The sequence below is a fragment of the Poecilia latipinna genome, unplaced genomic scaffold, assembly GCF_001443285.1.
Source record: "Poecilia latipinna isolate Pla-1442-1.1 unplaced genomic scaffold, P_latipinna-1.0 Scaffold1724, whole genome shotgun sequence".
Classification (NCBI taxonomy): Eukaryota; Metazoa; Chordata; class Actinopteri; order Cyprinodontiformes; family Poeciliidae; genus Poecilia; species Poecilia latipinna.
This window is the reverse complement of record NW_015114340.1, coordinates 909-16,825: the sequence shown is the minus strand read 5'-3', so window position 1 is coordinate 16,825 and position 15,917 is coordinate 909. Positions and strand designations below refer to the sequence as shown.

The window sequence follows — 15,917 nt, the reverse complement described above, 5'->3', positions numbered from 1 at the left end:
TGAAGTGATTAAAGTGTGACAAAAACACCATTAAAAAAAAACAAAACAAACACATGCAACTCTGTCTTAGGACTTTCCAAATCACAAAAAAGGCGATCGAGAAAGGGACAAGATTTTTTTTTCTTATTTTGACAAACAAAATAAAATAAATGCCATCCAAACAAGTACACAGAAACTCTTACTACACCATCTGATTTCACAATTTCCATACTGACAACACAGCAAATATGAGACGCCAAAGGTAATTTTCTTCTCCGTACGCACTTGTGATTTGCAGATGTCAGGATTAACAATAATCAGTGCACAGCCAGAATGCATCCACTCGTGATATTAGATGGTTGAAAAATATATATGTCACTCACTTCTCTATAGATAGATATCTTCGTTTTTAGCCATTATTTGCAGCCTTCGCCCAGATTTTCATTTTTTAAATCATTAATTTAAAGCAAATGTTGAGATTTCAATGTGACTGTGAGTCCGGTTAGTAAAGGTTTAAACTATGAGAGCTCCTAAACAGAACCAAAATAAATGCAATTGAATAACTCTGTGCTCAACATTTGTTGTATAACAACTAATATAGAGTGCACAATTATTCAACTGTGTACATATAGTCATATATATATTTATATATCAGCAAGTCGATATTTACACAGCACAGACAAATACATTCTCTCAAGTTAAATATAACTACAATTTTTTTCCCCCCCCTCATAAATTTTCTCCGTCACAACAAGGTTTCCCTAACGAATGTTTTGGTATTTGTGTTCAAGTTTTCTCGTATACCCAAACAGACAATCCTCTGTTGTCTTTTACAGTTAAATACGTCACGAGAATAATCATCATTGTTACAGCAAACAGAAGAAATCCATTCCCACCCACCCCAGAACCGACCCGCCCGTCCCCTCCCCGGATGGTAAGAGTGCGGCCTCCCCTCCCGCCGCCTGCCGACTCACAGACACACAGACAGACACACAGAGGCGCGTGGAGACGCAGGTGGTGGTCGAGAAACGCTCCAACGATGACCAGATCGCCCTGCGGAGGAAAGAAACAGGATGCACCAATCAATCAATCAATCAAGTTAATCTGTATGGCAAATTTCAGCAAAAGAGGTTTTCAAAGATGCTTTTCATCGCGGGTGTCCAAAGTGCTTTTACCAAACTTTTACCAAATACTTTTTTATTTACTTGAGTAAAAATATGTTGAAGTAGTGCTACTCCTACTAAAGAACCCACTGGTGTATTTCAGTTACATTAACTTAAGGCTTTCTAAGGACGGATATCCTGAACTGACTGGTGAACTCACCGTCCTGCAGCTGTTTTGGCTGAGGAGGTTTACATCTGGTTGGAGTAGGAGGTGGGCTGCTGATCGTAGCCCTGGTTGTAGCCTCCGTCTTCGTTGTAGCCTCCTTGCTGGCCGTACTCGGGCTGGTATCCGCCCTGGGTGCCGGCGTATGGGTCCTGCTGTCCGTAGCCTCCCTGGCCAAAGGAATCGGGGGCGGGTTGCTTCTCTTGCGATGGGACGTGTGTTCCCGTGAACGCAGCCATCCAGCCAGTCTCTTTCAAGACGAACCACAGGTTTCCCACCCATAGGATCAGATTGATGAACCCAAAAGCCTGGATGGAGACCAATGTTCATCGTTAGAGTGGATAATCTCACAGTGATTCTTTATGCAGCTCAGAATCGGGAACCCACCACAGAGGTGTTGAGCCCAGAGACTTTGGGGTCGTGGACCTCTTTGCAGAGGTTTTCCTGATCGTCGCAGGCCCGGATGAGAGTGATGACCCTTTCTGGATCGGTGGCTGTCTTCACGTCTGACAGGCCTTTAGCCCAAGCACATGATGAGACCAGCCACATAAAGGCAAACACTGCCGTCACAACAAAGTCCTAGAACCAGAAACACAAATCCATTGTTGAAACCAACAACATGATATCAGCATGTCACTGTAATTCCATCACTAAATCAATCCTGCAAGGATTTTATGATTTTTTTGCTAAGTCAATTATTTTGTTTGGCTACTTCAGGAATATTCACAAAATTTTTTCTTCGTTAAACGCCTTCTGAAATTTACATACTGAAGAAAAAATATGAGAATGAAGCAACAATCAGATAAATTTAGGTTATTTTAACACCTGTTAGTCTGATTGGGGACTAAAGTTGCAACATTTGTTAAATTTTCAGCCACTGTGGTTCGCATTCACCCCACACTGTGTCAAATTAAACAAACTAATTGAAAAACGTGTTCCCCTCCTCGCATGTGGTGGCGCTGCAGTAAAAACTACTGAAGGAAATGACACAAAATCCTGCGAAGAAGACATGAGAAACAGCAGATTTTTGTGGTTGAGGATTTCTGTTATGACATTGATAAAGGAACTAGATTTCCTGGAGAAATGGACCGTGACCCATTTCTCCAGCCAGCGTGAGACTCTCATGTTTGTTTTGGTTCTGTTTACCCAGAATGCCCTGCGCTGCAGTGCGCTTCCTGCTTTTTGGAGCAGTTTCTGGTCCGCTTGGCGTTCACTTATGTATTCAGGACGTGCCAGAGTTCACTTCAACCAAACCAGATTTAGTTTCTTTGGTCTGATTCAGAGTTCGATTACGCGTTCACACTTTCCCAAACGAACCAGATTTTCTATAAAAACGCACCAGAGTTCGATTAAAGTGGACTAAACACGGCTTAAAGAATCTTAGTAGCTTGATTTAGGTTTCTAGCTGCATCGATCATGAACTGTAACTTAACATCAAGTAAGGCTAACCCAGCAGAATAACATAAGTAAGAAATACTGCCACCTGCAGGTCAGAGTTAGCATCACTCTCACCCAATGCTTTTGACCATTTTTGTGTAAAAATTGCAATAAACCCACAGCTATGATTTAGTCTGAAAAAATGCATTGATCTGTTGATTTTGTGTGAATTTCCGCAATAATGACATCCCGAAAACTAGAGGAGCTGCTAAATGTTGTAATGTAAATATTGATAAAAATTAACCCATGTTTTAATTGCTCTTTTCTTTTCAAGGTGCTTAAGAAGAAGCAAGTTTTTCTGATGCTAAAGGCTTCTTTTGGATGACATTTTTTCTATTGCCAAGGTGGCAGAAACAGAAATAAACAGTCAATTTTACATTCTATGTAAGTTTTAACAATATTAAAATAAATGTTATTTTGTATGTATGGCTCCTAAAGTACAAAATATAAACCTACCAAGCAGTTGTATGAAATTATAATGTTGCTATTTGATATTTTGTGCAATTCAAGCTGAAAAATGTAAATAAAAGAACTCACAATTCGGGGCCCCTTGTTGTTTTCGCGGTACTTCTCCAGCACGAAACAGTAGGTGGCGAGGGCTGCCATGGAGTAGAGGAAGGAGAAGACGGCGATGGTGACGAAGAACTCGGCTGAAGAGGAGTAGTCTCCGACCAGGAACTGGCGGTCCGGTTTCTCTCCCTCACAGGTGGGAGCGTCAAAGTAAACCTGATGGAGCCTGAAGACAACGCAAAAGAAAAAAAACAAAAAGACAAGAAGAAGAGAGAAGAGCAAATGAAACAATACTTCAGGAGAACAACATGTAAATCAAATCAAATGAATAAATTATTTTAACAAAGTACCTGAACGGATATTCAAATTCTACTTCTATTCCCAGGTTACTATATGATCGGTTTTTACACTCCACACTCATCTTGAACATGCCAGAGTAGCTGCCACATGTCGAGAAGGCGAAGATCGCAAAGATCTGGAGAAAAAAAGGATAAAAAACAAAAAAGCACAAGAAGAATAAGTTTGTTTTTCCAGACAATCTTTCAGGCTTCGCCCACAAACTGGAAAAAGAAACGCGTGGAACTTCATTTCTCAGCATTAAGAGCAAGTTTGGCGATTTTGGTGAAGCCGTATTCTTCCTCACACAAGGCAATAAACGTCTTCCTCGACCAACTTGTTTACTTCTTATACTTATTTACATTTATAGCACCTTGCAAAAGCATTAAAGATTCTTAAAATATTACACATTTTTTCATGTTAAAACCACAAAATTTAAAGTGTTTCACTGGGACTTGAAGACACAGACCAACAAATAATAATACATAGCAATAATGGCCCAGATCTGAATAAAAATGAGAATCTGTGACAAAAGTGGGAAATAAATGTTTACAGAGACTTTATTTTCAATGTGACTGAACTTCAACTACTTTGCAAAAAAAAATATAGGCAAATATTTCAGTTTCTGGACGTGTGACGATGCTGGAATTTTAACCTAAACGACATTCAGCAAATGTTGCTTCAACATGTAGGACATTGACTTTTAAATCCTTTATTTGTATTTAAAAAACTATTTTAATCGGATTTAACACTTATGTCCTATTTTCAAAATACACTGAATTTTCTGACCAACATGATAAAAGGCATGCACTGGAAAAACAAAATCATACCAACTATTTTTGGTCTACAGCCTTTTAGTACAGGTATCTTAGAGAATTTGATATAAGACAAAAACAACTTACAGTGACTTTTCAGCAAGGTTTGGCATGTTGTTTTTACTCAATAACTATTTAACTTTGACAAAAAAGTACCAGTTCTACTGACAGATTATTTAACTTGTAACATGAGAAAACTGTCTGTACTTTTTCATCAATACCAAGGAATTATTTACTTTAAAAAGCTCCCATTTCTTTCTGAAAAGTTTCTTGCAAGGTAGTTTTGTCTTATTTCAACTGTATGAAGATATTTGCACAAGAAATTAGTTCCAAGATGCTTGATGTAAGTTCAAGGGGGTGTGAATACCTTTGCAGAATCTCATACTCATACACTACAAAAACTAATTTTTACCAATTGTTCTTGGTCTAGCTTTTGGTGAAAATACCTTAGTACACTTGAAATAAGACAAAACTAACTTACAAGTAACTTTTTATCAGACTATAGCTTGTTTTAAGTCAGTAATTCCTTAATATTGATGAAAAAGTTCCAGTTCCACAAGCAGATTATGTAACATTTACATTGGAAAAATGTCTTGTTATAAGTCTTGTGCTAGTGTAACTAAAACTTTGGAAAATCAATATAAAGGAATTATTGACTTCAACAAGCTCCTATGTGTCGCTGTTTTGTCTTATAATATTAATAATTGTTGCTGTTTCCAATGCTTCCTGCCTGCAGCATCCCTCTGACTGGCCAGCATCCTCCAGTCCCTCTGAGCTGTTAATAAATTCACACCAAGTGTAAATCAATGCACCGTTGTTAACAGCCAACACAGCACAGACTGTCCCTGTTGCCATGGTTATTGGTGAAAATTTTAATTTCTGCGCGGCTGTTTTTTTAATTCCCTGGTTATTTTCCTCCTGAAAGCTGTAGGTTGCTACAGTACAATCAGCCCCGTCCAATAAACGGTCCGAACAGACGCACACTCTCTCACCTACAGCAGATTAGAGGAGCCAGACTATTTTTACCACACCCTCCCGGTTCTGCAGGCCAGATCCGATTGGAGGGACAATCCAGCTATTAATCTGGCTGAGGTGCTTCACCATCTGTCACCGGATCCTCAGCTACAAGCTAGAAAACATCACGCTGCGTCTCTGAGCTAACACGCGACACGTCACTTCCGTCTTAGCTCCATGGTAACGTCTGTCTTCCACAGGCGTCAATAAACGGCGAAAACAATATTGACGGTAGTCTTTTAGCTCATATGACCAGGAGGTTTGTTTCCTCAAATTTTAGGTTTTTGGACGATGTTCAGTTTTGTAACATCGGGATTTTTTTCACCAGTGCGATCCGTCGGTTTGAGTAGCTCGAAGTCAGCTCACCCAAGGCCGCCATCTTGCTTGACGAACGTTTTTTTTACAGCTTCCGTTTATTTGGACTTTTAATTATATGACGGCCGTTTTAGACAGAAAAAATAGTGAATTTCTGTTAAACAAGAAAAAGATAATATTAACCAGAATTTTTATATTAATCAGAACATTATTAGAAAAACAGATTTAACATTTGAAAAGCTATAAACCTGAGCTTGAAAATTTGTTAGAAAAAACCCCCTCAGAAATGTTGAGATTAATCTCACTCAGACATTGACTAGAAAAATACTTGAACATTTCTGAGGTCCAAAAGTTGAAAATTTTGACTTTTTAAAAATGTTGTGAGTTTGAATTTTTATGATTTTGCACTAAGCAGAACATAAATCCTAAATTCATAATTGACTCTATTCTAATGTTTTATCCCTGTTAGAATGATGGAAACAGGACTTTCATCCTGTTTTTACATTTAAAAAACTGAATTTCACACTTTGAGTAAAATATTAGTATCTATGTAAATTGGTAGTAAAGACTGCTTTTAATGTTTTGGTTTTTCTGACCAACATGCAGATGAGGAATAGGGTGAAATATGGCTGCAGCTGAGGTTTAATTCAATATTCACAGCAGGAGTCTGCTGTAGTAAGCTATTCTAAAAATAAAAACTACACCTCTCAGTCAGTTTAATGTATCAATTTCATCAAACCTGCAGTATTTACAACCCAGGTTTCAGTTTTCACAGATATCTTATTTCATTATTTCATCAACAGATCAGAGAATTTCTCAAACAGGAAGCTGCCTTCTGAGGTTTGTTTGCTAACTTTATTTTTTTAATTTCTTTACAAAAATATACGAACTTCTCAAATCTTTTTTTTTTTTTTTTTTTTACATTTTGTCACATAGTACAAACTTGAATATATTTCTGGGTGGTTGTGGTAGATTTACACAAAGTACTGGATTTATAAGGTTGAAGATATGAGATTAATACTATTACAATAAAAGAAACATTTTTCGATATTTTGGCCATGGATGCTAAAAACCAACAATTTCGCTGTTTTTTCCTTTTGATAAGAATCCTGGCTTGTTATTAGAAACTGTTTTATTTCTGAAATTAAATCCCACTCAAAACTCATCATGTTACATAATAGCTAAAAAACAGAAAAGAAAAGAAAATGATAGTGAACATTTTCTTCGATTTTTGCTTCCAAATCTTAACAGTTTAAAACAAATGCATTGTGCTTGCAGAAATCCAGATGTGGATGCAGGTAGGTTTTAAAAACAAATGCTGATTTTTGCAAGAACAAAGTCAGCATTCTGTATTTCTGCATGTTTATATATGCATGACTGCGTTTCTGATCTCTGCAGACAATTAGAGGAGGACTAGAGCCATGGCAATACATCACAGATAAAATATCTTCACCAAAGTATAAAGAAATCTGTTTTCCATGTTGTCTGTCTCTCTTTGGGTTAAAGAAATACAATTCACTGTTTCAATATTCCTTGGTTTGAATATTTGGTAAGACTTTGTGAGAAAATAAACTCCTACCAAATATTTTTTGTCTAGTTTCTAGTGCAAATATCTTCGAAATAAGACAAAACTAACTTGCAAGTGACTTTTCAGTAAGTCAGTTTTGCCTTTTAGATATTTGCACTAGAAACTAGACAAAAATACTTGGTAAGATTTTGTGTTTTTGCAGAGACTCACCATAAAAACTAATTATTTCATTGTCCAAATCACATATAGACCAGTCAGTCCTGCTAAATCTGGAGCTAGAAGCACATAAACTGGATCTAAATGGGAGTGTTACAGCAGAGCACCATCAATCCTCCGTCTGCTCTCGCCGTGTGGCGGGTAAGTAAGTACTGGGCGGTCAAAGTAACGATGCCACACAGCGAGTGCCATGGTAACACAGCTAGCAGGAAGCAAGCTGGTTTCTGCTCCTCCTGCTCCTCTGTGCTGAGAAGATAAAAAGTATTTCACTCTCTGACACAAACTGTCGGCCACTGCTGTTCCCACAGAGTGTGAATTCCTCTCAGTCGCAGTAAAAGGGACACAAACATGGACAGTTTTAAAAAGAAGCCATCAAAGGCTGAAAGGTTTCGGTTTTTAGGTGGCCCTGTCCATATTGATCTAGAGAAAAACAATCCTTGACTTAAAATGAGAACAAGACAATGTAGATATTTTAAACGGTGATAAAAATTTTTAAAAATGACTTAAACTTGTAATTATTTTGGTCTTCATCCTTGTTTTGTCTTGAGGCTCAGCGCATATTGGTTTGATCAACCCAAAGCATGTTGTTCCTAACCAATAGGAACAACAGCGCTGCAAAACATAAAATCTTACCAAGTATTTTATGTCTAGTTTCCAGCGCCATCTTTATTTCTGCATGAATAGCTCCTATTAAGTACGACCAGTGGCGCCCTCTGCTGGATGGCGGCCAAACTGCAACATTAAAAGAAGGCTGAAGCCAGGGGTGTCAAACTCATTTTTGTTTTGGGCCAAATCCAGATCATGAAGGCTCTTAAAGGGCCGGTTGTTCCAGAATGTATTGATAAAACCTGTTCACAAACTGTTAAAATACCAATGAATCCTCAAAATTAAATATTATTATTGAACATCTTCAGGATTTCATGATTCTTTTTGTGATGTTTTTGCAATAAAAAAGTGTTTGTGGTACTAATTTGGAAATATTTGTGCTTATTTATGATGGTAAATTTAACTTTTTATAACTCACTGTAAATATCATGGACTATAATCTGACGTCAGTTAAGGCTGAGGGAGCTGATCGGTACAAGTATGAATGTTTTTGACAATTTTTGAGAAAAATCTGCAATAAAATCCCAATTATGTATTATAGCAAAAAAGTGTTGATGGAAATTTGTGATAATTCTCAATAAACTGGAGGGACTAATTGATATAATTTGGCAGTAAACAGATAAAAACTGCATTGATTTGATTGATAAAATAACATTTAATCATACTTAGTGTTTAGTCTAGAGTCTAGACAGCGGACTAGACTGGGCCTTGAGTTTGACACATGTGGCGTAAGCAGACGTTTTTAGAACTAATTTTAATCTAATAAACAATTAAATGACAAGTAGATTAATTGCTGCCTGCAGACATGTACAAACTCTGACTTCATAAAGGATTCAATTTGTTATTTCATGGATGCTCCTTGTTGACGTAATTCCTATGAAAAAAGCAGGTGTGTCACTAAACAAATAAACCACCTCAGTTTTTTATTCCATCCATTTTATCCATTAAAACATTTTTATATAGGATATTTTGCACTTCATATAGGAAATAAGCAGAAAACAAGCTCAGCTCTACAAGCCCTGGAGTAATAACCAAATGAAGCGTCTGTACAGAAAACACCTAATGAGCTGCAACAAAACAAACACCTTTTATTGTACATTACGGATTAACTCAGAGTGAATCAGGCTATTACTTTGTGTTCTCGGCCTTTTAATGTTTGCTGAGAATGAGTCAGAGCGTGAATTTAAATTCAGACCAAACCCAACGCAGCAGAGTGTTGCTGCAGCAGCAGAGGAGGGAGAAAAGGGCGTATTTGGCTAAATATGAGCTGCGTTTGGTAACTCTTTGTCTTCTAACAACCAACACACCTTTCTAAGGTTTCACCCCTCATTTTATTAGACACAAACAGAGGAAAGTATAGAAGGTCAAAGGTGACGCAGCGTCACACGCCACCAAAACACAAAATCTTATCAAGCATTTTTGTCTAGTTTCTACTTCAAATATTTTAGTTCATTTGAAATAAGACAAAACTAAACGTGAAAGTAACTTTTCTTCAAGATGCAGGAGCTTGTTTTAAGTAAATATTTCCTTAATATTGAAGAAAAGGTACCAGTTCCACTGGTGGATTATTTAACTTATAACATGGAAAAAATGTTTTGTTATCCGTGAAATAATCTGTCAATAGAACTACAACTTTTCCTTCTTTGCTTTATCAAAACAAAGAATATTACTGAATAGATAAAAACAACAGATATCTTAAGAAATAAATCTTTTAATTTATTTAAAATACAAAATGTGGCCTTTGAATGTCTCAGCTGTTTCCTGCCTACAGTCATGAACATCTACAGCAACACTTTGAATTAATATGAGTTACAACCGCAGTTAATTTTCCTTTGGGGTCAATAAAGTATTTTTGAATTTGAATTTTGAAATGAACTTGACCATTTTGGGCCTAATGGAAAAATGCAAAAACACAAAATCTTACCAAGTATTTTTTGTTCTGGTTTCTGGTACAATTATCTTAGCACACTTGAAATAAGACAAACTAACTGAAAAGTAACTTTTCCGCAAGATATAGAGGATTGTTTTAAGTAGATAACTCTTAAAACTGTTGAAAAAGTGTTAGTTCTACTGGAAGATAAATTAACTTACAACATGGGAATAATGTCTTGTTATGAGTTAAACAATCTGCTAATGGGACTAGTACTTTTTTAAAAATCAATATTAAGGGATTATTGGTCTTAAACAATCTCCTAATCTTCCTAAAAAGTTACTTGTAAGTTAGGTTTTTTTCTCGTGAACTAAGGTATTTGTACCAGAAACCAGACCAAAAATACTTGGTAAGCTGCACAGATCTATTCCTTGCTGCTCTGCTTTCACTGGATTTAGTTCAAGAATCTGGATAAATATTACCGAGGTTTGGCTCCTCTTCCCCCTCCTAAAATAAATAAATAAAATAATAAATAAATCCCTGTCTCGCTTCTGATACATGCCCATAATAAAGCAGGCGCTCTGGCAGCCTCAGCCTGACGCTGAGGCACGCAGACCCTCTCTGACAGATGATTCATGCGTCGCCCTGGCCTCCGGAGCGAGGCAGCTGATTGGTTGGTTGGCTCGCAGTGACCCAGGGAGACAGTGATGAGGTGCTGGCACACTCACATAGCTCCAGGGAAGGACTACAGAGTCATGCAGCACACTCATGCCTCTGACTGCTGTGCTGCAAATCTACAGAGGCTGTAACAGCGCGGAGCTGTGTCAACACCGTAATGTTTTCATCTGTGTTGTGGCTCCTCGCAGGCTTTGGCTCCGACTTCCTCCAAAATCATCAAAATACTGTAAAGGTGACCTGCTGTTCTTCCTTGAACAGGTTAGGATATATCTACAGGTGATACAAAACATGTTCATTATAGTTTTCTGCTGAAAATTATCCTCAGATTATGAGATTTTAATCTGTTTGATTTCAGATTGAGCTTTTTTAGGGACTCTGTCTCTTTAAATCCAAATAAGCTGCTGCTGGCCACGCCCCCTAACTCAACGTTTACAGTCACATGGAAAAATGGCTGCAAACAGATGCACAATTACATAACCATACATGCTTGAAAAGCAAAAGTAAAGCCTCCTGCACAACCAAGAATGCAGCCAAAACACAAAATCTTACCAAGTAATTTTAGTTTAGGTTTTAGTTCAAATATCTTAGTACTTTAAATAAAACAAACTAAGCTTAAAGTAGCTTTTCATTAGGACACAGAGGCTTGTTTTAAGTAAATATTTCATTAACATTGATGTTCTACTGTCAGATAAATTAACTTAAAACATGGGAAAAATTTATTCTTATAAGCGAAATAATCTGCCAATAGAACAAGAACTTTTTTTTATCAATATTAAGGAATTACTGACTTAAAATAAGCTCCTATATCTTTCTGAAAAGTTACTTGTAAGTTAGTTTGTTTTATGTCAAGTTTACTAAGATATTTGCACTAAAAACTAAACCAAAATTACTTGGTAAGATTTTATGTTTTTGTAGTGTGGTTTCTGTAAGCCAACAATAAAAAGCTTGTCTTTTCCAGCAGCCATTGTACAGCGCATACAGCAGTAGAACCAGCTGAACAAACGTGGTGGAGCTCAACTTGGGTTGCTAGGTAACGGCGCGAATGTGACTCAACAATCGGGAGGCTTTTGGATTTCCAGGCACCAAAAAGCATCTGGGTGATTTTTTAAGAACTTCGGATGTTTTTAGACGCAGCTGAGACCCAAATGGACAAACAAAAACATACAAAATGTGAATTTTTGCACAACAGGTCACCTTTAAATTGCAGCTACTGAGAAAACTCAAGGTGACCTTCTTAGTTTATGAACTTATTCCTAAAACTAATTGACATTAGAGCGGGTGACGTGCTCAAGCAGCTGTGGAGGTAAATATGGTCGGATAAACGTCCCTCCTCCTTCCTAAACTCTCCCAGCTGAACTGAAGCCGCTCCAACGTCGACCCTGCATCATCGTCTCTGCTGCTGATGGAGGACAAACACTTTGGATGACAGTATGTTATATAACACACAATAACTGCTTACCTAAACTAAAGAAGCTGTTCTTTACGTTTATTAAATATTTATTTTTCATGTACATGATGCACAACTTTGAATAATTTCATCAACAGCAATCAGTTTCCATTTGGGATCAATAAAATATTTTTGAATTTGAATGTTTTGGCTGTCAATAATGCAACTTCATAATTAAAATATTGATGTTAAGCTATTTAGTAATCCGTTACTCTATATTATTTTAATGATTAATTGAATATAAATAGGTCTTAATACATTTATTTTTAGCAAAATCTTTGGTTGAACTTCTTAGATATATGTTGCAATCTTTAATGAGTTAATTTTGAATCCGCTGTAATTGCTTTTTTTTTTTTTTACTGTTGCAGCCCTTTGATATCTCAAGACATAGAATGCATTATAAATAAAAAAAAATATTATTATTATTTTTCCTTTATTGTCACATTTTGCTGATTTGTCATTTAACCATTTAAAACCATTTTATACATAAATAAAAACTACAAATGAACAAAAAATGCAACAGAAAGACTCAGTTTTACATTTTGTAGATTTGTTTGAAAGAAGTATGCTTTTATGAGAAAATAAAAAAATAAGGTCAATATGTTGATTAATTTTGGATTAACTGATTAATAATTGATTAGCAATTTTTTTTACATAATTTAAACTGGGTGAAGCTAAAACTTAGGTTCTTTTTAAACGCTAAATATATATTTTTTGTACAGTTTTGGCCTAATTGCTGATCTGTATTCCCTTCTTAAGTTGGTTAAATGTATTTAAACATCTGTTTAAGGCAGCAGATAAAAAATGTTGAAGTGTCTTTGGAGGAGGATTAAACTGTGATTTCCTCCCTCAGTGGAACGGGACTGTGTTACTATAACAGTGACACACATTCCTGCCGGAGTGTTCTGCAGAAAAACATCAAAACACGACAGACTCGTCACAAACCCATCGGAGCAAAAGAGACGAAAGGAAAACCCCAGAAAGTGAAGGTTCAAACGCAGAGCAGAGCCATTAACTTTCTACTCATTTCACGTTCTCTGTCATTCGGCTCGAGGCGCCGCGCAGATTCTTCATCTGTGTTACAAACGCTCTATAAATAGTAAAGATGCGCCAGGAAATGGGATGGTGACCTGAATCTGTGCAGCTGACCTTTCCTCATCTGGGATTGGCCGGTCAGAAACTAAAAAAATCACAACATTTTGCAGCTCACTACCAATTAACACTCTTAAGTGTAAACGTTGTTAATGAGCTCATAGTTGGCTACTGTTAAGTCTCAATGAGGCGATGATGAACTCGGGGATTTTTACTAAACTTTAGCAAAATTTTTTTTTTTTTTTTTTTTTTTTTGATGAGTTTAATTCTGTCTAGATTTAACAGTGAACAGGCACAGAAACATTAATTGTGCTAATTTATATTGTTAGTGGCTGAGAATAGTTTAAAAAGTCAACTCTGTGGTCATTTTGTTTTTGAAAGCTTTAATAAAATCCACTTTAACTGCAGAGCTGTGTAACATAGCCTGCTCTCTGTCTCTCACAAGCTGCAATCACAAAACAGATCTTATCATTTTCAGCGTCCTAAATTAATTGGCTAAAAAATAAAAATTATTTAAGAATATTTACTTGATTTAGCAAAAATATCTAAACCAAGGGTGCTCAAAGTGGGGGCGGGGACAATATGCGGCCCTTGGATGGATTTTGTGTGGCCCCGTCCAACTACAAAAAGTAAATAAATTATGAAAACCCTAATTTTTTTATGTGTTTTTTTTCTTCAATATATATATATAAAACAACGCTGAACAAAAACTAAATGCTATCAGACATGGAAAAACTATTTCTATTTTATTTTTTACAGTTGATACACAAATAGCAGGCAGATGTCAAACTTGTTAACTCGTTTACTGTAAATAATAAATTCTAATTCAGAATCATAATTCCTTTTATTGTTACTGTGCAAGAAAGCACAACAAAATCTAAAAAACAGCAACTCTGAAAGGCAAGTCGAAAAATAAATATATCAAATCTCAATAAATCTAAAAAACATAGTAGAAACACAAAAACAACAGGAATGTTAAGGGGAAAAAAAATGTTGTTTTTTAAAATTATTTTTAGTTTGCTAATCCTTTAGGGTTAAAATCAACAGCCATAAAAACACCAGTATGATACAAGCTAATTAGAAATCATGCTATAAATGATCAAGAATCTGGTGTTGGCATGTTGGTATGGGGGCTGGAGGCTCCAAGTGAAAACCTGCTTTCAGGGCCCCAGAAAAGTTTTGTCCGGCCCTGTTTATGATCTCTGCTAAATGAATGAGAAAGAAACTTACCCACTGTAGTACTTTTATAAATCCCAGTGGTTGCTTGACTACTGTGAACTGCCCTTGGGCCACCAGCTGTCAACATAACAAACAACAATAAGATGCAGCAGATTCTTTATAATATTTATAAGCGCAAAGTTATAATGAACGCTCTTTTCTAGAGTAGTGAAAAACACATTAGCTGTCACAACTTTGTGCGGTTATGAAATGCTGCGTGAGTGGAGTAGAGAAAGGGCTGCTGTCAGTATTACAATTAGACAAAGCTGATTAACTGTTTCTCTCCTGCAGCATCCTACCAGCGGCAGCCATTTTTATTTATCTCTTTTACTAAGGGGAAATCGTCTTAAATTTGGCGCAAGAGAGGGTATTTGTGCGCAGGTGGATGCGACGCCGCAGTCAGAAGGTGTGCATCAGTAAATGGCCGTACATCGAGCAGCTATGTCTCTCTCTCTCTCCCTCCCTCTCCCTCTTTTTCTGAGGTTGTTTTGTTTTCTAGGCATCCTAATGAAACAGGTGACAAAATCTGCTCTCAGATCAGCCTGACAGCTCGATGAGCGCCTGGTTTTCCAGAGCAAACATGAAGGGTTTTATTTAAACCGCTCGGCTGTTTAGAGAGCTGCGGGAGACCTTCCTCGTCGTCGTCCTCCTCCTCCTCCTCCTCCTCCTCCAGCTCCTTCACCTCCTCCTCTATATGTTGGGCCTGTGTACTGCCCAGAAAATTAATCACATTTCGCTTTTGTTATCTTAGCAACAGCGGCCTAATTGAAACAGGAGCAATCTGAATCAATTATCCGAGTCTCTCTAGAGAGATCGGTCAGTATCATCTCCTTCCTGGGCTAAATGTCCCTGCTGCGGCTCTCTGGACATCCTGCATAAGCGGGCCGCTCAGTCTGCAGAATCACTAGCCGAAAAAAAAAAAAATCCAACGAACAATGTCTACGCAAACTGGAGTATTATTAATATTAATATTATTATTATTCATCAATATGGCTGAATAAATATTTAAAATCCAAACGCTTGTCAGGATTGCATCAAAATCTCCAACAAGAACGGACCAAATCTGAATTAAAAATATTAATATCCCAACCCGCGACGCGCTCTATGCATTAACATTAACTGAAGACCAAATGTAAACAGGGACAATAATACAAATAGGAAGATAATTTCCTACCTGGTTCACAACATCCATCTTGGCCGCTTACTCGCTGATAAGAGGATCAGGAGGGCGGAGGGAGGGAGGCGGCCCAGCCGGAAGAGCTCGGAGGGGGGGAGACGCTCCGGAGGAACAGCCGGGCTGCATCACGAGCTGGGATTTACGAAGCAAGAGGAAGAGTTGACGCCGCATTGGCCTCGCCGTAGACGCCATACGTCAGCACGTTCGCCATGTTGTGAGTGGCATGTTCTGCTTGGAGTCCAAATAAAACGTATTACCGTCTCTCAGTTCCGACCTGTCAATTCTGATATATACAGAGCTGGGTAGTAACTAGATAAATTTACTCAGTTACATTTACTTGAGTAACTTTTTGG

General features: G+C 37.2%; 1 protein-coding gene across 1 annotated transcript; it reads right to left on the bottom strand.

Moving 5' to 3' along the window:
* Nucleotides 1-391: 391 nt before the first annotated feature.
* Nucleotides 392-15,670, bottom strand: sypb (synaptophysin b). Its single transcript, XM_015060540.1, has 7 exons — nucleotides 15,562-15,670; nucleotides 14,400-14,465; nucleotides 3,603-3,727; nucleotides 3,280-3,478; nucleotides 1,693-1,884; nucleotides 1,303-1,613; nucleotides 392-1,032 (listed from the first exon to the last, which is right to left on the bottom strand). Exons 1-6 carry the CDS (start codon nucleotides 15,577-15,579, stop codon nucleotides 1,332-1,334), a joined length of 882 nt encoding a protein of 293 aa, XP_014916026.1. The 5' UTR covers nucleotides 15,580-15,670; the 3' UTR covers nucleotides 392-1,032; nucleotides 1,303-1,331.
* Nucleotides 15,671-15,917: the final 247 nt, after the last annotated feature.

What these genes read in the sequence shown, in the direction of transcription:
- sypb (XM_015060540.1), bottom strand. An exon ending in TTATAAAAGTACTACAGTGG is followed by an intron (nt 3,728 to 14,399) that starts GTAAGTTTCTTT and finishes TTTTTTCTCCAG; the next exon opens with ATCTTTGCGATCTTCGCCTT. An exon ending in CTGGGCTCAACACCTCTGTG is followed by an intron (nt 1,614 to 1,692) that starts GTGGGTTCCCGA and finishes GTCTCCATCCAG; the next exon opens with GCTTTTGGGTTCATCAATCT.